The 25,108-nt window shown below is 40.8% G+C and overlaps 1 protein-coding gene across 4 annotated transcripts in view; it reads right to left on the minus strand.

Annotated features, from left to right (window-relative positions):
* Positions 1-24,746, minus strand: part of SHQ1 (SHQ1, H/ACA ribonucleoprotein assembly factor) — a 107,893-nt gene extending 83,147 nt beyond the window's left edge. The window contains exons 1-7 of one of the 4 annotated variants that reach the window (XM_073351123.2): positions 24,667-24,746; positions 18,331-18,515; positions 17,417-17,481; positions 15,541-15,663; positions 12,610-12,773; positions 8,387-8,499; positions 7,432-7,562 (exon numbers count right to left, since the gene is read on the minus strand). In XM_073351123.2, coding sequence (XP_073207224.1) covers positions 7,432-7,562; positions 8,387-8,499; positions 12,610-12,773; positions 15,541-15,663; positions 17,417-17,481; positions 18,331-18,473 — 739 coding nt within the window. In that variant the 5' untranslated portion in view covers positions 18,474-18,515; positions 24,667-24,746. Of the gene's footprint in view, positions 1-7,431; positions 7,563-8,386; positions 8,500-12,609; positions 12,774-15,522; positions 15,664-17,416; positions 17,482-18,034; positions 18,281-18,330; positions 18,516-23,680; positions 23,900-24,666 lie in introns of those variants that run through there. The other 3 variants (XM_073351120.2, XM_073351121.2, XM_073351124.2) reach the window with 3 other exon arrangements.
* Between the last annotated feature and the right edge of the window lie 362 nt (positions 24,747-25,108).

Consider the following 25,108-nt stretch of genomic DNA (forward strand, 5'->3'; position numbering starts at 1 on the left):
GAACTCTCATGTGATGGTATCTGGTCTTTCAACTTCCTCCAGCCTCTGTTGAGGCTCCATCCTGATTGATCAGAGAGAACTGATGCATTTGTAGCACTTTTGTTCAAAATGAAGCACGGTGCACAGTACAGAGACTGTTTTTCCGTACTCCAGCATAACCACTCTCTTGTGCAGGTCTCACTATTTGGAAGAGTTTTTGTCACAACATGAGTAGGGAAAGTATGATTATCAGCATCTTGTGGAATGTTACTTGGAATTTCAAAACAACTAATTTGAAGAAAAGATTGCATTTGGGCAGCATCGCTTTTGTCAATAATTCCAATGTCAGTCACAGTCAAACCTGTCAAGTACAGTACTCATGAATTGCTCTTGCTGCGTAAGATCGACACCTTCCTGTTGCTCTTGAGTTTCTTGATCGTACACAGGATCTTCTGCTGCAGCTGTTACTGTTGGCACGTCTCCTTGACTACTGTCCTCATGTTCATGTATTGGCATTGAAATATCACCTGTTGCAGTTGCGGAGTTTTCATTATCTGTAGCATTGTTTGTTGGGTAAGGTGTGTTTTCCAGTGGTTTGAGAAATGAAGTTATTCGCTTTGAGCTCTTAGCTGCTGCTTCACTCAGTTGTTTTCGCCATCTCTTGCTTGCACCACTTTCAAATCTCCTCTTCATAGTGATCTATCTGGTCAATACGTAGCCTACCCACCCTTAAAATATTCTGCTGTAAATAAGTAGCTTATCTACACTTGAAATCTCCTACTGTAAATATGTACACAAATGATGAATGGTACACAAATGCTGTAAAGACTTAAAAGGAAGGAATACTAATTAAGAACACAAAATGAAACAGACAGACAGGTTATTATCCTTATTGCTGAATCAAAACTCAAGCACAAAAGATATAATATAACATGCTGAGCTGAAGACAAAGGGATGACATATATATAGTAAACACAGACACGGATACAGACAGAGGGATAATGTCCAAAAATTTCAAACATGTGTCCTCACGAAACTCACTCTACAAGATTGTCCTCACAAATCTTCACCTTGAATCTGGGCCTATAGACTATGAAAGCCTATGATGATGGCCAAGTTACCAAGCTAGGTCTCAACCAACCAACCAGTCACCTCTTTTAGCTACCATATGAAGATAACAATGAGGAACTCTCACACATAAATAATTCCTTAGTCAACTAGACGTAAAACTATAAAGACACTAAAATGTAACAATTCTCTACCTTTCAACACGCACTTGATCCAGCACCAGCCACTAGTAATGGTTTGTTTACATAATCAGCTTATCTGAGAGGACATGTTCATCACGGTCTAATCTTGTGCCATCAGAACAGATGTATTTTAATATTTATGAATACTTTGAACTCTTTAATATGACAAAATCTATATCAGTTAACAAAAAAATGTCTGTTACCAAATCACATCTCTTATTTGCTTAAATTTACAGCTCTAAGCTGAGAGTGTGTATCACATTTTGGTCTGATAGGGATGCGCATAAAAACAAGTTGTGAAACTTATTAAATGCCAAAAAATTAACAAGTGTCTAAATTTGAGGCCCCCTTTGAGCTTAAGGCCCAGGCCAAATGGCCCTGCTGACCCCCGTCGAGTACAGGCTCCCATCCTGTACTCGACAACAGCTTGCCACTATCTCGCAAACCAGAATTCTCTAACCAGCCTCTGGCACAACATCTGCTTTTACACCGTTGATAGTTACAACAAAAAAGGCATAACACATTGACTACCATCTTTGAAACAACAGTTCATCCAGCTGATATAAGAAAAAACAAGTGAAGGAGACTGATATTTTACTGGGTGTGATATATGGCCAGAAAGGGTTAAGCATCCTACAGGATACATGATCCAAATTCAACCTTTAGGGACACATTGGTAGATAATGTTTGTGGTTTTGTATGTTTACATAAATACTGTTAGCAGTTAACAATGTAATCAAACAGTCCCTGTCTATGCTGTATTCTCTTAATTCAGAGATCAAAAGGAGAACATTTAAATGAACTGTAAATATATTGATATCATTGTATTGATTTCTCTTTGACGTATATAGCAAATCACCTTCAAATGGCAGAAAACAGGCAATTGCCTTATGTTAATCTATGTAGCTAATTACCAGTGATGCTTAGGAAATAGGTCTACTTCAGAGTTGGGATGATTCCCTATTGTTCAGCTAAGAACTCTGAGCTGTCAAGAGAAGGCCGGGAACTATCTACAAAAGTCTTGGGTCCTGATCCTTTTTATCTCAGATCTGCTTGATGCTTTATGCAGAGAAAGCTTCAGTCGTTAAGACCCCACCTGGATCACTCTGGATATAAACACTGGACTGAATCCATGGACTAATTCTGAAAGAACTCTTTGCAACTACAAAGCTCACAATCTCTATGAAATTGATCTCAGAACTGTACTCATGTTTGTGGGTATACTGATCTTTTAATCAATATTCTCTCTCTCTTTTCTTTTTTAATAAATTTTAATTCAGTTAATAAGAATTGGTAAGATCTGAAATATTCTTTAACTTGACAGGTGATTTGTCCGATCCTTTGGGATTGACAGAACTTTCTTATACAATGAATAAGGTTTTCAGTAATCCTCATCATATTTGACTTGAGAGTCTGCATAGAAGCCCAAGGCTAGGTTGCTATAAGGGAACTAAGTTTCTCGCTTCTGTGTAACCAGTAAGGTATTGTAGAAGCTGTTTTGTGCTGGCTTGGTAAATCTAAGGATTGGAATATCCACCAGTTAGGGGGATTGTCTGCCCCATTCTTTGAAATTTGCCCTAACTGAGTAACCTCAATGTGCCACCGCCCTCCCACCCCCATCCTGGGATCCCAGTCACACTGGGTTGGCCAGATAAGGAGCAAGAACTTTGAACACAGATATAAGCCCTTGTTTTAGAGGACTTATAGAGAAAAGGCTAAACTTAAAAAAATATTTTACAGAGAATGGAGATGCGGGTCCATTTTTAAACCACTTTAGGCTGAAAAAAAGTGATTATTTTGGGCTTCTATTACCTCTATAGGTATTTAGTATGTATAGGTATAAGTATCATCAGGCTAGCTCAAATTTACATTCAGTCACCCATTCAAAGTAAAAAAGACAGTAAAGTTGATGAAGGTGGGCTAATTACAAAAAAATAAATTTTTGCTTTTCAGTTTAAATTTTCACTGAATTCTGCAAATAAGTGCTCTCTAACGCCAAAATAGAATCGTTCTGACTATACAGCCACTCCATAATGGACTGAGTCATATACCCATTATAAATCACTTACATTTTGCAACATTAATTGGTTTACAAATATAATACAAGTAATAGTGCTTTTTAAAATTTTCTTACAAGTGGCACAAATAGAAATGGATTCCTTTTTCAATAAATTTCTGTCAGGAATAATGAGTATCTCCGCAGTTAGAAAGAAATGTCCCTTAAAGCTGAAAGTCATAAAATGGAACTTAACACAGTATTACTATATACATATTATCTGATTATATAAGATAACATGGTAAGAGTAAATGTGTATCGTCTTGTTTTCTGCAAAACTACACAGCATACAAACTATACATACATGAAAGCTTAACACATGTACTACACAAGCATTGCTTTTCAAGCCATGGAAAGACAGGCTGATAAAGGACAAAAGAAGTTACCCACTCTACAGTAACTGTGGTTCTTTGAGATGTTGTCAACACGGAACCCACTGTAGGTGTGCCTGCATCTGATGAGCATGAGATCAGATTTTTTTTTTTTTTTAACACAACAGTGTCCCTCAGGGTTGCAAATGCACCCTGTGCCTCCTCATGCTTCTATGCAAGAGCAGAGTGACCACAGCCCTCCTTCAGTTCCCTGGCAATTCAAAGCCCTTGGTAGCTGAGGACTCTGAAAAGCAGGGATAGAGAACATGTTGGGGGATGCACACTGACAACATCAACTTGAAGAACCAAAGAAACCATAAGGCAAGTAACTGTCCTTTCTTCTTCAAGTATGCATGAGAGTGAATCCCACTTCAGGTGACTGGCAAGCATTACCCCTCAGGATGGGAGGAATGAGGAGTTTCAGCTGCATCAGTAAAACCTTGATTGTAATACTGCTCTCCTAAACTTAGTCCTGACCCAGCTGCTAAGTCCACAGTGTTTGACAAAAGTCAGGGAGTTACTCCATGTCATTGCCTTGTACATCTCTGATATTGGCAAATGTCTGAAGAATGCAAATGTCACTCTGTAATGAGTCTTGATGTTCAGTGGGAGAGATTCACCAGCCAACTGTTAACACAAGGAGATACATTGTTGTAGCCAACTGTGATATTCTCTGAGATGAGATGGCTTAACCTTCACAAAACCCATCTACAGCCATAAATAGAGAGGGTGAGTCTCAATGGTTTTATCCTATCAATATAACAAAGCAAAGTCTTGGAAACATCTAGTGTGCAATTTATTTTCTCCCAGTGCATAATGTGGTTTTTTGATGGATTGATTCAGATAAAGTTTCAGACCACTCTGAGGATGAATTTTGGGTAAGGCCTTAATACTACCTTGTCCCTATATAATAAAAAAGGAACATTCAAGAAATATTCTTCAAATAGTTTGAAAAGGAATAAGTCTGAAGCTTAGCCGGGGTAGCAGGACAGATACTCGCTGGGTTCTGTCTCACTGAAGGCAGTAGGAGGGCAGTAAGAAGGAACCAAGGGAGGATAGTGGCAACTCCACACCTTATGCCCTTGCATGGGAGGGCACAGGGCAGCCCCCATGGGCACTGCTGTAAATTCAGTCTGGCACACAACAAACACTTTCAGTGGTATACAAACTGACATGCCCAACAAACTACAGGTTTATCATACAATGGGCATCATCTAAATCAATCTCAAAGGATATTATGATAAACGCAATATTAGTTTGTGCCACTAGAGTGCCTGTACTTTTAAACTCTCTGACATTTTGCAGCTGGGCATTGGCCCTAGCCTCCTGAGACTTTTTAATATTGGCATGATCCAAAGCTCTTTGAAATCATCAAAAGCCTTCCCATTGACTTCAGTGAGCTCTGGTTCAGGCACACACGGCACCCTTGCCTTCTGCAAGCAGATGTCTGCCCAGTCCTACTGGATAACACAGCCACTCACAACCAGAAAGAGAAATCCTTCCCTTTCCACAATATACAGTCTCAATTCATACATGTGCTCTTTCAATATCATTTCCACTTCGGCAATACCCTGACGCATCAGTTCTTTTCCAGAATATATCACTAATACAGATCTGGAGACAGTCAACTTGCATTTTCTTTGGAAGTACTGAGTAAAATATTTTTGTGACATCCCTGTTCTAACTCTGTATAAAGAGAAATTCCTTGAATCTTCATTATAACTCAAATTGGCTGCACTGTCTTTGATTTTATTGCTTTAATACTTTCTTCAAACATAGAGAACTCATCAGATTGCTCACTGATTGCTCCTCCACAGCATGTACGTACTTTCTGTACCCTTGAGGCTTCCTGCTCCCTTATGAATCTGCATTAATGACAGATCTCCAAGTGGAACCTGCACTCCCTCTCATGGTGATTTCTTCTATCACATCTAAATCAGGGTTCAACAGCCTCCACTGGTTTCAGACTCTCACTCGATTCCCTGTCATCTCTTGCTAAAGTTTCCACTGACAAGATAGCAGCTTCTTTCTCAAATCTCCTTCAGTCAACAATTTCTTTTGGCTGCTGTCATTACATAACCCAAACACCACACAGTCCTTTAATGAGTCATTTAAATTTACAAGAGTGCTCACAAAATGCCATGAGTTTCTTAAATTCAGCCAACAGACTGAGGGGTTTTGATCACGTTTGTGACATCAAAACTAAACTTCTCCCCTATAATGAGCCATCTGGGAAAGAGATGGTCCCTTAGGACTGTCCCAATCGCTGCATAACTTTTCCCAGTTGGATCACTAAGGCTTGTTGAGTTTTTGAGTAATTTCTGAGTCATTTCCTATAAACCCCATGTTTTTCTTCAGGAACATCATTTACCAAAAAAAAACAAAAAAAAACAAAACTATTTATTCTATCAATATAATCTGCCCACTGTTCTTCATTTTTGTTGTATTCTGTAACATGGCCAAATGAGGTAACAACTTTATTAAATGAGAAGTCAACAGTGAGAGTAAACAAAAGAAATAAACCTCGCTACCTTTTTGTTTCCATGTCTCTCACACTTTTGTCCAATGTCTTTAATCTACTGTGTCTCCAATTTATGTGATGTGTGTGTTAACAATGCCTCATTGCAATGGCTGGATGGAGACCAATGAGAGAATGCACCAGAGCTGTTGCAACACACACTGTTTACCCAGATTCCCTTCTATTTCCTGTGTAAAAGGTCAGAGTACAAGGAACTAGAGCCTAGAAACACAAAGTAATATTTGTACATATGGATCCCATGTTTGATGTATTAGCAATTATCATTTAGTATGGCAAATCCTGTGTTCCTAAATTATCTAGCAGATGATATGACAATCAGAGAACATATATAAAAGTTACAGTCAACTCTAAAACCACTTTATGTAAAAGTAGTAATCTCACAGAGACCCATTAACAGTACTGTCACAAGTTCATCCTCTAAAGATGAAACACATCTTGTAGGCCATAAAAGAAGGAATGGAAAGAAGCCCATAGGATACATAAAAAATATATGTGGAATATTATAATATACAAGTTTCTAAAGATGATCCATATATTGTATAGAAATATTGGCTGATATTAGGACAGTTTTATGCAAATGATTCTGAACAATGAGACGTACAGTACAGTGTCTGCATCATATTCACAAGTAGATACAAAAATTAATTACTACTGTGTTTTCAAAAAAAGGAAATATCTGGTACCAAGAGAACAATGACTTACGAAAATCTGAAAAAAGGAGATATACTAATAACACATGGGGAACTCCCACATTCCAGCTAATATAATGTCCAAACAAAGACAGTTTTAATTTGATATTACATTTCATGACTGTCAACTCTTGAGTGGTTTCCAAGAGGTCCTTAAAATCTATAGCAAAGTCTTAAAAGGGAACTGAGTCTTCACAGATCACTGGTGTGTCTAATATAATCCTTGAGAACAGATGACAAAGAACTAAAACAATAGTTTCTTCTGAAGATACAAGGTTGCATAATAATGAATTGCACAAAACTCTAGTAGTTTATATATAAATGCTGCAGGAGAGATGACCAATATCTCCTATCCAAACAGACACTCAACTCTTCAAAACAACCTCATTATAATCATCCTTGAAATACATAATGACAAAGGGTGGTATTAATATTACAGATTGGAAATTGCTAGCTAGAACCATAACTTTTCATCTCGAAGACAGCTTTCTGGCAAGTAATGTGGAACAGAAGCAATAAAAATTAAATGAAATGTATACACTCTTACCGAACGTTGTTTGACTAACATGTTCCTGATGACGCCTTCCCTGGGAAGCCACCTTTTTTGCACAAGCATCAACCCACCAGGGCTTGTACTTCAAAACATGCTGAATGACTTCATCTTCAAAAAAGTCAGCACTGGAGAAAAGAGTCGCTTGTTATTTATTTCAGTGTATAGTACACATACAAAAAAACACCAATCCCAGATTCTCTAGAGGCATTTGCCATACACTAAAAATTAGGGGTTTCAATCAATTAAAAATTAATTACAATTAATTGGGCAATTTAAAAAAAATAATTGATTAATCACACTATTAATCGCACTGTTAAACAATAACAGAATACCATTTATTAAAAGTTTAAACGGTTAACTGATTAAAGGGCCAGCCAGCACAGCCAGGGGGCTGCTCTGGCCGGGTGGCACTGCTCCGGGCTCACTAACAAGGGGATGGGATCTGAGCAACAAATAAAGGGTGACTTAAGCAAAAGTCAAATGATCACAGAACTCAGAGAAACATTGTAGAATCCATCTAAAAAGAGAATGTTTATCTGCTCATGGTTAAGATGGGTTGACTGCCATTGTTACTAAGGAGAAAACAGAACTACGATGTCTACAACCTAAAATGCTGGCAAGGATTGGTTACCCTGATGCTTGAGAGGTCAACTATGAAATAATATTCTGCAGTTCGCAGCAGCAGCAGCTCTGCTTGCGTACAGACTGGCCTTTGAGTTTAACTGACCAGCAAAGGAAGCTGGAAGTGGATGAGCAATGTCTTGTGTCACTGTCACACTTATGAACACCCTCTAAAGTCTAGTGTTATGAGACATGAAGAGTCAGGCAAATAAGAAGTAAACCCATTTTTTTCAAGAGATTTTAAAATCCATCATCTATTAAATGGCAAAATACATTTATTTTAGCTGATGTAAATTCACTTCATCAGGAGGAATAAAGTAGTACTTACAGATAATGATCAAGATCAAACTTAGCAGCCTCAGTCTCCAGTCGTTTCTGTCTGCGTCCATCTGCAGGGGTTAAGTCTGGATCCTTAACGTCAATAACATCACTGAGTTCATCCTGGAAAGGCAACAAGAACAAAAAGAATAAATGAGAGTTTAGAAGCAATGCTGAACAGCCTTATACTAAGGTGAGCTATTAGAATGATAGGTACCACTACCAAGTCTCCCTTACTGAAAAGCTATGCATTATGGGTAAGACTGTGATTTAGTCACAGAGATCATGGAAGTCATGGAATCAGTAACTTCCAAAGACCTCCATGACTTCAGCCAGTGCCAGCTGGGATCTGCAGGGTCCCCTGCAGCCTGTGGAGGCAGGGAGCTGTGGGGTTCCCCCAACTCTGCTGTGGCAGGGTGACCAGGGAGCGCCAAGCCCACATGGATGGTGTAGACCCCTGGAGCTCCCAGTCCACTGGCAGATGCCCAGGCTCCCCATTTTGTCATGGATATTTTTAGTAAAACTCAGGGAACAGGCCATGGGCTTCCATGAATTTTTTATTATTGCCCGTGACCTGTCTGTGACTTTCCCAAAAATATCCATGACAAAATCTTAGCCTTAATTATGGGTCATAATGCTATGCCTTTCATTGCATACTTTGTTTTTATGCACAATTAATATAATTACATTTATTTTGTTTTTAAGACATTAGCTTAAAGTAGAAACAGTAAACGATGAAACAAAAAAAGCTCTGACCTGGATCCAGTATTTCCCCTATATTTTACAATTCTACTGCTTTTTGATTCATAATGTATCTGCTGTTGATTCCATGTTGATTGTAATAATGAAAATTGGGTGCTATCTTTGTTAAATCTACTTCAATCAGTTCTGCTCACCTGCACCACACCTTTTAGACACAGACTTTTTAAATAAAAAATGCCAAATGCCTTGGGTGTTTCAAACACTATACATTCTGTTTGGGCTTTTCTCTTGGTTACAAAGAAAAAGATGCACTATTTTTCATTAATGCCTCAAATCTGCAATACTTAATGAAAGCTATTGCAATAAAGATACAGACAGAAACCAGGCATTATTGTTCTTGCAATTCTAGGGCCCAGTCCTACAACATGTTGCGTATCCCCAAATCCCCACTGACTTCTACATTCTGCACCTGAGATCGCAGGACTGTTTATGCACAAATTGACACTCTTAATATTGAAGTGGGCAATCATTAGTAATTTGGAATTTCACTGTAATAATCAAACTAATGGGGCATTAATATTGGTGTAATATGTACTTCTGCAGGAATTCCATGGCAACAGACCAATTAATATACGTGCTATTAGAACATGAAAGCTTTCCCCCGACATTACTTCACTTTTCCACCTTAAGACATAATAATTCATGCAGTAACCAAGTTATATTGTCTTGACATTACAGTTAGAGTTGATAGAAACAGCTAGTACTTCTACCTCTTGGTATTATTTACAGAAACAAAACATTAGTTAGTAAATTGTCTATAATCTACTAACATAATAAATGCTGTACATATTTGTGATATCTTTATGTAATCCTTATTCTCTCCAGGTTGGAATAAATTGGAGATGAACTACGAACAGTCAATAAACAAAGAAATTGTTTAGTGTATATTAGCAATGCAGATTTAAGCCTACAGTTTAAGATTTTGATCCAGCAAATTGTTCCACACACGTAGATTCCTGTGTCTGAGCAGTGCCCCACTGACTTTACGGAGTCTACCCAAGGAGAACAACTTGGAGGATTGGGGTCAAAGTTAGTAACGGTTTCTTCTAAGCAAATAATACATACACCAATCTTATTTCAATTGTTTTTAATAACTGTATCACCAGTATGAATAATTGAAGTGTCCTTTTTAGTTCATTTTACTCTGAGATAACTCCAAAACCATAAGCAGTTTTACTATCTAGTTAATAATTTTATTATTGTGAATATCTGGCATAAACATATATAGTCAGACAAGAATGCAGTAATTAGTCCAGACTGATGCATTTCTTTTGCAAGTTAGCTAGAACTTTCTCCCTAGACTACACACATACAACAAACTATAAAGTATATCCTTCAAAATCCACTTCTAAGTTTGGGATATAAAGTCAAGATTTTGTTTACAATTATATTAAACAATATGTATTCATTTAGCACTAACTCTGAAAACAAAACCACAGTTTATCAACAAGCAACCTACGTATCTATCTTGTGACTGACTTCACTAATATATTGCCATGGATCCACAAGATATGTGCTACACCTCAACTTTTAAACAGTTCACTGAAGGTACCCTTCAGCATTCCAGATCCCTAAGAGGTCCCACTCTTCCTCAAGGGTAGGCCACACAGCCTCATCGCTTCCAAGACCAAGTGTCTGGGCTCCAGCACTCCTGTTTCTCTCCATGAACTCTGCCCAGAATATCCAACTGAGATGGTCTCTGAACAGGAGTCTTTTACCCTATACAAGGATCAGTGCACCTTAGCAAATAATTGCAGTAACGTGAGGCAGCTATGTGACAAAACACCTATGTCTCCTGCTCTTTACACCCAGCACATAGCAGTACAAAGCACAGAGGGAAACGGAGGTGCACACTGGATTCATAAGTACTAAAAAAATTCCCACATCTGTAACATATATATGTATTTTACATCGTTATATGGCATTATAATCTTTAACATATTTATCCTCATACCACTTTCATGTAGAGAAGTACTATTTTCCTTATTTTACAGCTGGGCAATTCAGACACGAGAACAGAACTGACTATAAAATAATTTAATTTTGCATTAGATAAAATCTTTGCATTTCCAAGTTGATAGTTCAAAGCATTGTTTGTCCTCATTTTTAGACCCATCTTTTCAATGACATAGAATCATAAAAATGTAGGACCTTGAAGGGTCCTCAAGAGGTCATCTAGTCCACTCTCCCTGTACTAAGGCAGAACCAAGTAAGCTAGACCATCGATGGCAGGCATTTGTCTAACCTGTTCTTAAAAACCTGCAATGAAGAAGACTCCAACCTATTCCAGAATTTAACTACGTTTATAGTTAGAAAGATTTTCCTAATATCTAACTCAAATCTCCCTGGTTTCAGATTAAAACATTTACTTCCGGCTCTGCTTTAGTGGACGTACTAATCACCATCTTCTTTATAACAGCCTTTAACATATTTGAAGACTTATCAGGTCCCACCGTTAGTCTTCTTTGCTCAAGACTACACAGGGAAAGGTCTTTTAACCTTTCCTCACAAGTCAGGTTTTCTAAACCTTTTATCACTTTTGTTGCTCTGCACTCCCTCCAATTTGTCCACAACTCTCTTAAACTGAGACACCCAAAACTGGACACAAGACTTTAGCTGAGGTGTCACCAATGCCGAGTAGAATGAAACAGTGACTTCCCAGGTCTTACATACAACATTCTGATGGGTATTAACAGGAATATTAACCATTTTTGCAACTGCATCATGTTGTTGGCTCACATCCAATTTGCAATCCACTATAACTCCCAGATCCTTTTCAGCAGTACTACTGCCTAGCCAATTATTCCCCATTTTGTAGTTGTGAATTGGATTTGTTCTTCTTAAGTGCAGTACTTTGCTCATCTTTACTGAATTTCATCATGTTGCTTTCAGATCAACTCTACAATTGATCCTGGTCATTTTGAATTCTAACCTTGTCCTCTAAAGGGCTTGCAACCCCTCCCAGCTTGGTGTCACCCGCAAATTTTATAAGCATATGCTCTATTCCATTAACCAAGCCATTAGTGAAAACACTGAGTAGTATCAGAACCAGGACTGACACTTGTGGGAATCCACCAGATACATCCTGCCAGTTTTACCACAAACCATTGGGAACCACACTTTTGAGTATGGTCTTTCAACCAGTTATGCACCCACCTTACAATAATCTCATCTAGACCACATTTCACTAGTTTGCTTATGAGAATGTAATTTGGGACTGTGTCAAACGCCTTACAAAAAATCAAGATATATCATATTTACTGCTTCCTACTATCCACTAGGCCAGTAAACCTGTCAAAAGAGGAAATGAGGTTGATTTGGCATGATTTGTCCTGGACAAATACATGTTGCTAAATTGAACACATCTGAAACATTATTGCACTGACTTTAAGTCCAACTGAAATCAGCATGCTAGATCATAGTAAACACTATAAACTTTATAGGGTTCGCTTTTAAAGAAAAATCACACACCTGCAATCGCTGAAAAACTCCTGATTTCAAATTTCCAAACCCATAGCAGCACTGTAAATGTAAAGTGCTTTCTGCAATTTCATGATAAGGGGTCTGTTCAATTTCCCAGTCAAATTCTTCCTCTTCCTCCTCCTCCTCCTCCTCAGCTAGCTCAGCAGAGGTACCTAGAAATGTTTTGCATCATAACAAAAGAAAAGGATCTCAAAGTTGATACTTTAGTCGAAGTGTAGCTAATGAAAAGATTACTAGTTAATCTATGAATCAGGCTTTTTTGTTTTACTAATTTTTTAAACTATTAGAAAAACTTTTCTAGTATCAGATGACCCTATTGTTTCCAGAGAAAGAAAGGAAAATGGAAGATCGACAAAGGATTTTGTACCATTAACTGATTTCAGCAATAACAAAGTCTGCATTAATTTATCTACTGCTGTTTAGATTTTTTCTTCTTTAAAATGACACTATCTGGCTTGGTGAAAAATATAAACTATAGTTACAAAGTTCAATGCTAAGCCATGAAAACTATATGGGGGATAATTTAGTAGTTGTACATATAAATGTCATTTAAGTACCAAATGCATAAGTATATATTCACTGTGTGCATATGTGTGGCCCACATACCAGTATACAAATTAGATCCATGTCCTTCTTAGCTCATGAAAGCCTGTGGGTAAATTCTGGAGTTGTTTTTGAATGTCAACACCTCTATTCAGGAGTGCAAAACATCAGGTGCTGCTGACAAATCTGTTACTTCTGGGGGAATTCTGCACCATTGTGCACGTGCAGAATTCATGTCCCCCATAGAATTTTTTTGTCCGCAGAAAATACATTCTGCTAGAGGCACTAGTTATGTCTTTCACCCACCAGGAGCTACTATGGCGCCAGAACGGATGGGTGGGTGGGAGCAGCCAGCTGCAGATAGAGAGGAGAAGATGCTGCGTTCCTCACAGTGCCCTGCTCACAAGGCCAAGTGAGGAGGTACAGGGCATGGGGGGGTGACAGAAATCATAGGGCACATGGGACTACTGCGGGGGAGGCACATATCAGGGTTCAGAAGGGCTAGTTGGGGGGACAGAGGCAGATGTGCCTGACTGAATGAGAGAGGCTAGGGATCAGCCAGGGTCTGCATGGGAGAGGCTCCACAACAATTCCTTACCCCCCACCAGAAAAGAAACAACTGTTCAATACTTCTCCCGTCCACACCCAACAACCGTCTAGGTTCACTCCCACGCTCCTTCCAAACAATTACTTCCCTCTCCCTCAGCTCCTCCATTACCTGAATCCCCCAAGCCTTTGCACTGCTTCTGAAGAGTGCGGAAAATACACCTCTGTATTGTAGTTTAAATGAATTATTACTCAAAGTTCTGTATTAATATGCCTAGTAAGAAATCTATTTGTCAAAAAATATTTCCTGAATCTTTTTTGTTGTTTGTATTGTTACAGACATACTTGCTGACAGGTGGTATGAAATACATTACCAAAATAATTGAAAGTGGCATTATATTGTTATTTTGACATATAAAATATGCAGTATTTTTCAGAATTCTAAAATATTGCGTGCAAAACTTTTAATTTTTGGTGCAAAATTCTCCCAGGAGTAATCTGTGCTCAAATGGCTCCACTATTTTCTTTAAGAGCTCCCAAAGAATGGTTATGGGTCACTGTTCACCTGCACCCACAACTCTCTTTAGCAGGGTTCCACAGGATTCTACACGACCCACCTTGTTTGACATGTCTCTGGATCCATCAGGAGGATCAGAGAGGATTGTATTTGTATGACACCAACATGTGCATGTGATTGTATGACACCTACATCTAAAACTTCATTTTATCTTAGTCAGCATGACTGAGAACCCTTCCCAGTGCCTAACAGAGAGCAAAGCTTGGATGAGAGCTAGCCTGAAGAGACTCGATCCACAGAAGACTAAGATAACGAGCAGAGACTGGAGGAGGCAACTGGAAGGAATGTCAGGTTATATCAGCTTTTTGACTGAAGGTTGTATTCCCCAGCATTTGTAACTCAAGTTTAGAATTTGACGGTTCATGATAATTCATTCTTGCCTCTCGATAGCCAAATGGCATTTGTTCTAACAGCCGTTTTTACACATACTTGGCAAAAAGACAATGACTTTATTTTGGATACAAGCCTCATCAGTTACGCTTGCTTCTATTACCCTGATGATGGGTACTGCATTGTGCTCTACCCTCAATTACACCTTAAGACCACTCAGAATGCTCAGATAATCAGTGAGCCACATTCTGTACTATTAAGTTATGTTTCATACAGAGAGACCCTCATGTTAATGCTCCATGCACGATCAGGGCCCCACATTCCTACATATGATAACGGAGGCTCAGAGACAAACCAGATATATAGCAAGAGCAAAACTGCGGCCCCACTGAAGTCAATAGCAAACTTCACATTGACTTCAATAAGGCTAGGATTTCACCCCCAAGATCACAACTCCATATATTTAAAAAACCATCACACACACACACACACAAGGAAAGAGATATTGCTAATTATTTGGTAAGAAGACAATCACACAATTAACCACATTTATTCAAGCCTTCTTCTATATGTAACAGCATTCTTAAGTCTTTTGCAGGGGTTGAACCTGAGACCACGAGATCTAATGAGCTACTATTACTTGAGCTAAAAGACCAGATACCTTAGCACAAAGGCAGCAGCAGAATCTCATACCTCTATGGATCATACAAACACTACAGGTGAACAAAGGATTAGTGTTATATATTTTGAGATGCAAATATAACTCTTACAAAACACTTTCTCAAACCATGTAAACGTGTAATGCACTTCACACAAGGGAAGTTTTCTTGCTTACAAATTCACCTTACAAACTCAAACAAAAAATCAACTATACAAGTTAAACTTTTAAAATATGTTGTATTTACCAGTGTCAGTAATCATACCTATCTCTTCCACTAATGGTTTAGCTGATCTAGATTTCTTCTGTGCTAACAGAGCTGTCAGCATGTCCAACCCATCAAAATACTGACCAGGAGTCTCCTTAGGCAGTCGAACTGTAAAAATGCCTTGAAAGAGAAATTAAAATTTGGTTCAGATGTATAACAATTTAAAAGATAAACTGTAAAAAAAATGTACAATCATTTCTTCTTATTGAAGTTAAATGTTTGGGAAGCTCTTTGGATGTATTTCATGCATGCAACTAAAATTTTCCTGTGTGTTCATCTCTATGCATTTTTTAGAGTTAACCTGACTGTATGAATTTCACAGAAATCGGAAAATTAAATTATTTTTCAAAAGGTACACAAAAATGCAACACTATCATTTATGGTGATGTCCTGACACAGCTCATATAACAAAGATAGAATAAGTACATTTTTATTTTTAAAACTTTTTTCCCCTCAAATAATCAACCATAAGATTAAAGAAAGACACATTTAATATTCTGATGCATATTTTATTTCAGGTGTATAAACTTGCCTTTGGAGGCCGCAGACTGTATCTTAATAAGCCAAGGTCTTGGTTACAAAACATATTCTTGTGGGGCTTTATTTTTTAATTGAATAAATTTTTGAACCAGATACTTTAATTGTACCAGATACAATTTTAAGCCCCAATGCTGCAGACACTTTCCCACACGCAGATATTGTACTTACATCTGCACTAAGTCCCACGGCAATCAACAGGCAATGCACAGAGCTCAGCAAAGATCTGATTACAAGATCCAGGCATTAAATTTCGTAAATCTTGAGCAATTTGTGTATATATTATTTACCATTAGGCCTGAAAATGTGTGTCTACTTCCATGTTTTGACATCACCATATGAAAGATAATGCAGATGTCATAGCAAATATGAATATTGTATGGTATTTCTACTATTGCTGCTTCAACATAAATTAGAATTTCTTTTTGGAGCTCAACGAAAACTTTACTAGTCCTGTCTCTACAGCAATACATTACTTTTGGTGGGCTGATGTGTGTATTTCCATTGATTTCTTTCATAAGACTAGCCAGAAGTCCGTCTTGAGATTTGTTCTCTTACTAGTTACTGAAACTTATTCATTCTTATTTCTTGCAGGCTGAATGGGCTAGTGATCTTGGTTCAGTGACTTATATCGTTCATGTCACATTGGAAGAAATAATATACATAGATCTTTCTTTAACAGGAACGTTATGATCTGTATCCATGAAGAATTCAGCTTTCAATACAGAAAGTTCTATTATGAAAGCCACTCTCACTTGTGGTTGGTCACTTAGGGCTTGGCTACACTACCCGCTGGATCGGCTGGCAGAGATCAATCTAGTGGGGGTCGATTTATCGACTCTGGTACTTCACCAGAACGAGGAATGCAAGCGGAGTTGACAGGAGAGCGTCAGCTGTCAACCTACCCCAGTGAAGACGCCGCAGTAAGTGGTTCTAAGTACATCAACTTCAGCTATGCTATTCACGTAGCTGAAGTTGCGTATCTTAGATCGATCCCACACAGTAGTGTAGACAAGCCCTCAATGTCCTTTCAGTAGATGAACACCAGGGGCTAGCTCTTCATGCCAGATAAGAACAGAACATGGAAATGTCATTACCTTCCTTCTTTTTAGCTAGCATAACCCATTTGTGTTTATATAGTAAATGTATATAAAATAAACCACTGTGAACTACAGATTTTAAAACACAACCAAAACCATGAGGATTCCCAGTTAAACATACTTTGCTGCAAGTAAATTAAAAGTTCTGTGTAATTACAATGCAGCAGAAGGTACATTAGTAGAGCTCATGTGTTGTGTTTTTAATAATAAAAAATATCAATGTTATTAACTAATACCTTTGTCCACATTATAAGATGCTTCTTCTCTTCCATCTTCCACAATTCTTCCAGGAAGAGTTAGCCTGTGAACAAAAATGACATGTCTTATCGAACGCCTGATTTATCATCCAGACTAATGGCTCAACCAGTAAAACTATATGGCACATTCCATAAGCAGTACAGGAGATTTAACTACATGACTCTCATAGATGTTAATGGAAGTCATGCAGCTAAATCCCTGTGTACTACTTTGAAAGTTTACCCCCCATGTAGAAATGAAAGAGATCAGCATTTGAGACAGAATTTGATATTCCTGTTTTCCCAGCCAGGATAGGATCAGCATCATTACAAAGACATCATCGGCACTATGTGGAACAGGTAAAGGATTTTGCCATTTCAAGGAATGAAGAGAGTTGACCCAGAATGACAAGATAGGAAAATCCTTCTGTTATTTTAGACTAACTGATATACTATTGTCCACCCACCTACTCAACCCCACTTATGGTAAATGAACATGTACAAGAGATGAGAGCTGGTGCCTTGATGCTTGAAGTTCCCATAACAAGAGAAAGAAGAGTGTTAAAAATACAAGATACTATAGGCAAAGAGTTGTCAAACTTTTTAAGTGCGGATGACCTCTTAATATTGAAATTGTTTCATGGATCTTCTATACCATTCATGATTGCATTACTTATCCAACATGACAAAGTAATATCACGAGCGTATTTAACATATTTTAGCTTCTTTTAATGTGATTTGGCAGCTGGAAACAAGAAGAGAACCAGCACCATGTAACCAGCCAGTTCTCTGCAGACCACAGTATAGGAACTGCAGCAGTAGAATGTTCTGTAAGACTCAGAAATAAAGTTCATTCTCTTTTCAATATTTTTATTTTATGAAGCTCAAGGTTTTAAAATCCCTACATTACTTGCCTGAGAAAGTAAGGCTTAGCATAAAATTTAAAATCCTTTCCTTCAAAATATACATCAAACTCAGAAACTTTGGCATAAGGTACATTGATTATTATAGTAAGAAAATCTGGATCCTGGCTCAGTTCAAATGCTGGAGTTATCATGATGAATGCAGCTGAACAGGCAACCACACTCCCTGTAAAATCCTATTGAAAAAAGGAAAAAAGAAAAAAGATTATGTTCATAAAAGAAGAGAACTACAAAAATAAATACACTCTCTGCAACAGGATTTAAGATTGGAGGAGAATGTGATTATCTTCTATATACCCGTGACCAGAACATCTCTGAACAAAAGAACTGTTTACATTTTCGTTGTCAAGAATTGTAAAACAATCTCTTTGGTTCCTAATTATAGCTCTTTAATCAAACCAACTAAATGAAGATAAACTCCTGAAGTATTTTAAAGTGCCAAGCATATTCAGTATGTAAAGCACAGAGCTGATAGTGCTAAATTTTGGTTAATTAACTACCTCTAATAATCATGTCAATGGAGAAACAAAAGAGTTTTTAATTTCAGCAAGAAAAAACATTCCAGTTATTTGTTACTGTTGGTTTGGGGTTTTTTTACACTTATACAATGCAAAGAAATCCTGAGTCCTAACAACATCATAATTAAAACCTGATAAACCTGGTAGAAGTATAATCCATTACATGAGAAGATGGTGGTACATGACCAATTTACTGATGCCTACGACTAGTCATCGTAATCAGAATTGGATAGAATTCAATACACAATATTTGAAAATTGATTCCTATAGGGAGGATATTGATCATAGTGTGTCCAATTTAATCCATTATTATTCAATTCCCTTCTCCCATGCACATACTTTTTCCCCCAGAAGAATCTTTATAAAATATTTAGGAATATGGTAGGAAAAGTGAAAGAGACAGACGATGGAACTGATATGGTTCATGGGACTGCCTTGCCGTTGCACATATGAGTGAGTGTTAGCTTGCCCTGTTTGATTTCAGAGTTCCTAAAACCTGAGCTCTGCTATAGCAGTTGAAAAAAAGATCAGTCTAGTAACCTGATGTGTTTTGGCTCCATTGCATTAGCACATCACAGTAATGGACTCCTAACAATGATTAAAATCATAAAGGCAGGAAAAGTCTCAGTAAGTGTAACCTCTATACAGAATAATTTAGATAGTCATGAATTTAATACATGGCTTTTACGTAAATATGGTCACAACAAATAATGAAAAGTTTGACAGGGAGCAACTAAACACATATCAACCAATTTTTTGGCTTCCTGCAACACTAACAATACTCCTGACGTTCAAACACTGCATTCGTTCCTGTTGTTAAAAAGCAGATTATAATTTCCCAGTTGCTAAATGTTAGATTTGTAAAGTTCATTAACTGAATTAAATAAAATTTGGAAGAGAATTGTCCATATGACGGAAAGTATACTAAAGCAAAAAAAGAAATTATTTTAAAAAATCAGTTAAAAGTATGCTTTGAATATGACAAAGAATCACAGTATCAAATTACTCACAATTTCACAACCTAAAATTCTGCTGAGCAATGAAGATATTAACACCTCATTGCACATGTAGAGGACAGTAGACTCTGAAGTGTTGAAATCCAATAAATATTACAGAAAACAGGCTGAAAAATATGAGCCAGATTTATGATATATTAAAGTACAACCCTCAAGAACAGGGATGGGCAAACTTTTTTGGCCCGAGGGCCACATCTGGCTGGGGAAATTGCATGCAGGGCCATGAATGTAGGGCTGGGGCAGGGGATTGGGGTGTGGGAGGGAGTGCAGGGTGCGGGAGGGAGTGTTGGGTGCAGAAAGAGGCTCAGGGCAAGGGGTTGGGGCGCAGGAGGGGTGCAGAGTGTACAAGGGGGCTCAGGGCAGGGAGCTGGGGTGCAGGAGGGGGTGCAGATTGTGGGAGGGAGCTCAGGGAAGGGGTGCAGGAGAGGTGTGTGGTACGGCAGGGGGCTCAGGGCATTGGGTTGGGGGCTCAGGGCAGGGGGTTAAGGTACAGGAGGGGTTCGGGGTCTGGCAGGGGGCTCAGGGCAGGGCGCTAGAGTGCGGGGTGCAGGAGGGGCTCAGGGTAAGGGCTCCGGCCCGGCGCCGCTTACCTTGAGTGGCTTCGGGGTGGCAGCAGCGTGCAGCAGGGCTAAGGCAGGCTCCCTGCCTACCCTGGCCCCGTACCGCTCCCAGAAGTGGCCGGCACCACATCCCTGCCCTCGCCTGCGGGTACCTCCCCCAAAGCTCCCATTGGCCGCAGTTCCCTGTTCCTGGCCAATGGGAGCTGCAGGGGCAGAGCCTGCAGACAAGGGCAGCACGCAGAGCCCTCTGACTCCTCATCCCCCAGGGGCTGCAGGGATGTGATGCCAGCCGCTTCTGCGAGTGGTGCAGGGCAAGGGCAGGCAGGGAGCCTGCCTTAGCCCCACAGCGCCACGGGGGTGGCAATCCCACAGGCCAGATCCAAAGCCCTGACAGGCCGCAGTTTGCCCACCCCTGCTCAAGAAAGACAAAATAAGGTCCTTTATCCTATCTTTTGTTTTTTGCACGAATATATTTTGCATCTATAGGTCTGTCAATCCATAAATGGCAGATTTACATTTATTGTGACATTGCAGTCACAGGGCACCACCACTATGTTTAATCAAAAGTATAATACACTATGCTGTATCAGAAATTCATTTTAGTTGAGTATTTCCTATTAATGTCTTTTTTCTATTATAACAGATATGGGAAGTTGGTTAATACCCCACAGACAAATGTCTATCTTCCCCAAACTTCCCTGTGTCCATTTTTCATTTTATGAATACATTGTTTAAGAGACCATAAATTATAAAACAAAAAAAAAGTATTGTTTCTAAAGCACACATTCATTCATAGAACACTAAGAACTTTTCTTAAAAAAATTCTGAAACACTCATTTCATATCATGCATTACAAGTGCTCTTTTCATACATTAATCATATGATGTATTTCAGCATGCTCTCAAAGTAAAAATGTAATTATGTTCAAATCATAGTTTGTGGTCCGAGTACATTGATGTCACTTCTGAATTTCTTGAAACTCAGTCCTGCAAAGATTTATGTCCGCAAGCAGTTTCACTGAGCTCAATGTCTGCAAAGTGTTAGCAGGATCAGGGCCTATATAGTTTTAGTTGACCAGTAATGTTTAACTGGTCAACATCTACTTAAAAAAAAAAAATCACATCTTGGGGGCAAAAAAGGAACTGCAACCTCCCGGGAAGAATTCCCCTCAATGCTTGACTGCCATATGCAGTGTTATGCTGCTTCCCAAACAGTGCTAGGCATATGGAGCATTCTTATGGTGTCAGAAGAGAATCCATAGTACTGAGCAAGAATCTGGGCTGCAGCAGAACCCAGCCTGCATAAGGCTGCTGTAAATTAGCGTCCCACAGCTGGCCCAGAATCAATGTGACCAAAGAGCAATTTAAAATTACCTTTGCCTCTCTTTCCCTAATCTGTGCCTTCTGTGAATTACAGCTATAGATCTTATTACTACAGATGCATCACTATTCCCTTTATAAACCCAGTTTTTCAGGGGATATTTTAATTCATTAACAAAAATTAATTCCATCCTACCAGGCAAAAAATTGGTTTGGCTATTAGAGGGCTCCACAAATATTCTTTTGATCAGCTAGAGATAATTTTCTTTTGGAGAAAAAAAAAAACCCTAAGAACTGGTTTGTTTTTTAAAAGGAAATTTATATACTATCCTGGATGCCTTTTTGGTGGATTTAAAAATAAATCCTTTAAAAACAAAAGAATTATAATTTGGAAAAGAGCTATTCTGCATGGAAAATAATATTTTCACAATAGTCTTTATTAAACATACTCATGTTCTTATCACAATACTGTCTTCTTTAAGGCCATAATGCACTGCATTAACACAACGCTACCTAATCTACTTAATAGATCACACAGCTAACGGGGCCATCGGGTGGGAATGGAAGCACAGGCTTTGTCTACACTGCCACTTTACAGGGCTGCAACTTGCTTGCTCAGGGGTATGAAACCCCCCACCCCCACGCCTACCCCTACCCCCCTGAGCACTACAAGTTTCGGTGCTGTAAAGTGGCAGTGTAGACAGTGCACCAGTGCTGGGGGCCATGCTCCCAGCCCTGGTAGCTACTCCCCTTGTGGGGGTGGGTTTTTTATAGCGCTGGGAGGTGCTGCGACTACACAACCATGTTAAACTGCTGCTGTTGCTAGTAAAGGCATGCCCACAGATACTACTGCTTTTGACATTAAGAAAATACCATGGATCTGAATACTTGCTAGATATTTCACTTTTTCTCTTTGCAACACTTTAAACACCATATAGTATGATTCTGAAGAGAACATTAGCTAAGGGAGAGATAAAGATCCATTAGGTCATCTAGTTCATTCCCCACCAATTCAGGATTGTCCTCTACAGTGGATCTGCAAAAAGAAAAGGAGTACTTGTGGCACCTTAGAAACTAACAAATTTATTTGCGCATAAGCTTTCGTGAGCTACAGCTCACTTCACTACAGCTGTAGCTCATGAAGCTTATGTGCAAATAAATTTGTTAGTTTCTAAGGTGCCACAAGTACTCCTTTTCTTTTTGCAGATACAGACTAACACAGCTGCTACCATGAAACCTTACAGTGGATTTATTATCCTATGCTTTGTCCAATCAAGCTTCAATTGTCCCAAAGTGATTCAACTTCCTTTGTGCCACACCACTGCCTTTCTAGTGTAATATGGTGAAATACCTGACCATTATGTGGGGTTTAGACACAGAAAAGGCGTTTTTTTTATTTCATGCCCTTAATATTATGACATGGTTATTCAGTTTCCTGACTATTAATTCAAAGAGCCAGTTTAACCAGGGGCATGGCTATACTGGAAACTTCAAAGCACTGTTGTGGGAACGCTCACGCAACAGCGCTTTGAAGTGCGAGTATGGTCGCACGCGAGCGCTGGGAGAGAGCTCTCCCAGTGCTCCTGGTAATCCACCTCCACAAGAGGATTAGCTCCCAGCACTCGAAGCCTGTCTACACTAGCGCTTTAAAGCGCTATTGTGGGGTGATTTTTCACACCCCTGAGCCAGCAAGTTAGAGCGCTATAAAATGTAAGTGTAGACAAGCCTTGAGATTTTGTGTAAATGTGCTTTCAAAATAAAACTTAGGGCTTGTCTACACTGAGAAGCTGGACTGCTTCAACGATACCCCACAGTTGAAACAGTACAACCCACCCTTCTGTGGATGTAAAAATCACACTGCCAACCAAACCAGCGGGACCCACACAAGCAGGGGGTAGGTAGCACCCCCCCCAACCCTTCAAGGACACCTAGCCCACGCTTCCAGGGTCCCTCTCCGCGGTGTAGAAGGGGCCAGCTCTGGCTGCAGGGGCCGCCATGGGGGGGGAAGACGTTGGAGGGGAGGGGTCTGGGCACTGGGGGGGGGGTGCTGAGCGGGTCTAACCTGCTCGCAGGAGGGGAGGGGTGGCGGGAGTCAGTCCATCTGTCTGAAGGGGGGGAATGAGGGTCTGTCTGTCGGTTGCTCTGCCTGTGGTGGGGGGCTCTCTGTCGGTGTGTCTCCCCGCGGGGAGGGGGGGATGAGGGTCTGTCTCTCTGTCGCTCTGCCGGGGGGGGGGGCTGTCTGTCTGCCACTGTCTCCCCGCGGGGGGGGGCGATGAGGATCTGTGGGTCGGTCGCTCCGCCTGTGAGGGGGAGGGGTCTGTCTGTCTGTCTCCCCGGGGGGGGGCGGATGAGGGTCTGTCGGTCTGTCGCTCTGCTGGGGGGGGTGTCTGTCTGTCGCTCTGTCTCCCCTGGGGGGGGGGCGGATGAGGGTCTGTCGGTCGGTCGCTCTGCCTGGGAGGGGGAGGGGTCTGTCTGTCGGTCGGTCGGTCGGTCTCCCCGCGGGGGTGGGGGGGCGATGAGGGTCTGTCGGTCGGTCGCTCTGCCTGGGAGGGGGAGGGGTCTGTCTGTCGGTCGGTCTGTCTCCCCGTGGGGGTGGGGGGGCGATGAGGGTCTGTCGGTCGGTCGCTCTGCCTGGGAGGGGGAGGGGTCTGTCTGTCGGTCGGTCTGTCTCCCCGCGGGGGTGGGGGGGCGATGAGGGTCTGTCGGTCGGTCGCTCTGCCGGGGAGGGGGAGGGGGAGGGGTCGGTCGGTCTGTCTCCCCGCGGGGGTGGGGATGAGGGTCTGTCGCTCTGCCGGGGAGGGGGAGGGGTCTGTGCAGGGGGAGCGAGGTCCGGCAAGTCCGCGCGCCCAGGCAGTAACGGCAGCGGCGGACGCGCGCTGCGGACCCCCGCCGCCCTCCCAGCGCCGCCACTTACTGCGGCGCCGCCTCCTCACTCGCACGCGGACCAAGCTGCGCGCGGCCCGCGCGTGACCCGGACACACATGGCGTTGGGCGGGGGCGGGGACACAGGCCCCAGAGCGCGGGAAGGGGCGGGGCACGTGGAGACTCCACCCGCGGAGGGGCTGGGCAGCCCCGCCTCCGAGGGTGCCACGCCCCTCGCTTACTGTGCTGCTGCTCGGCGCCGCCCGTGCTGAAAGCACGGCCCGCCCACGTGGGCCTTGCTAGGGCCGCCCAGCTCATCTGTCCTCAGGCTTCACGGTGTCCCTGCTGAGGGGAAGGCCGCCCCCCCCACATACAGCCCGGACACCTGGGTTCTCTTCCTGCCCCAGCCCCAGGGGGCCGCAGTGACCTCGCTGGCTTGGTGGTTCTGACGAAGGATGTCCCACAACCGGGGATTTCTCTGGTCCCATTCTCAA

Source organism: Lepidochelys kempii, chromosome 7 (assembly GCF_965140285.1).
Source record: "Lepidochelys kempii isolate rLepKem1 chromosome 7, rLepKem1.hap1, whole genome shotgun sequence".
In the NCBI taxonomy this organism is placed as follows: Eukaryota; Metazoa; Chordata; order Testudines; family Cheloniidae; genus Lepidochelys; species Lepidochelys kempii.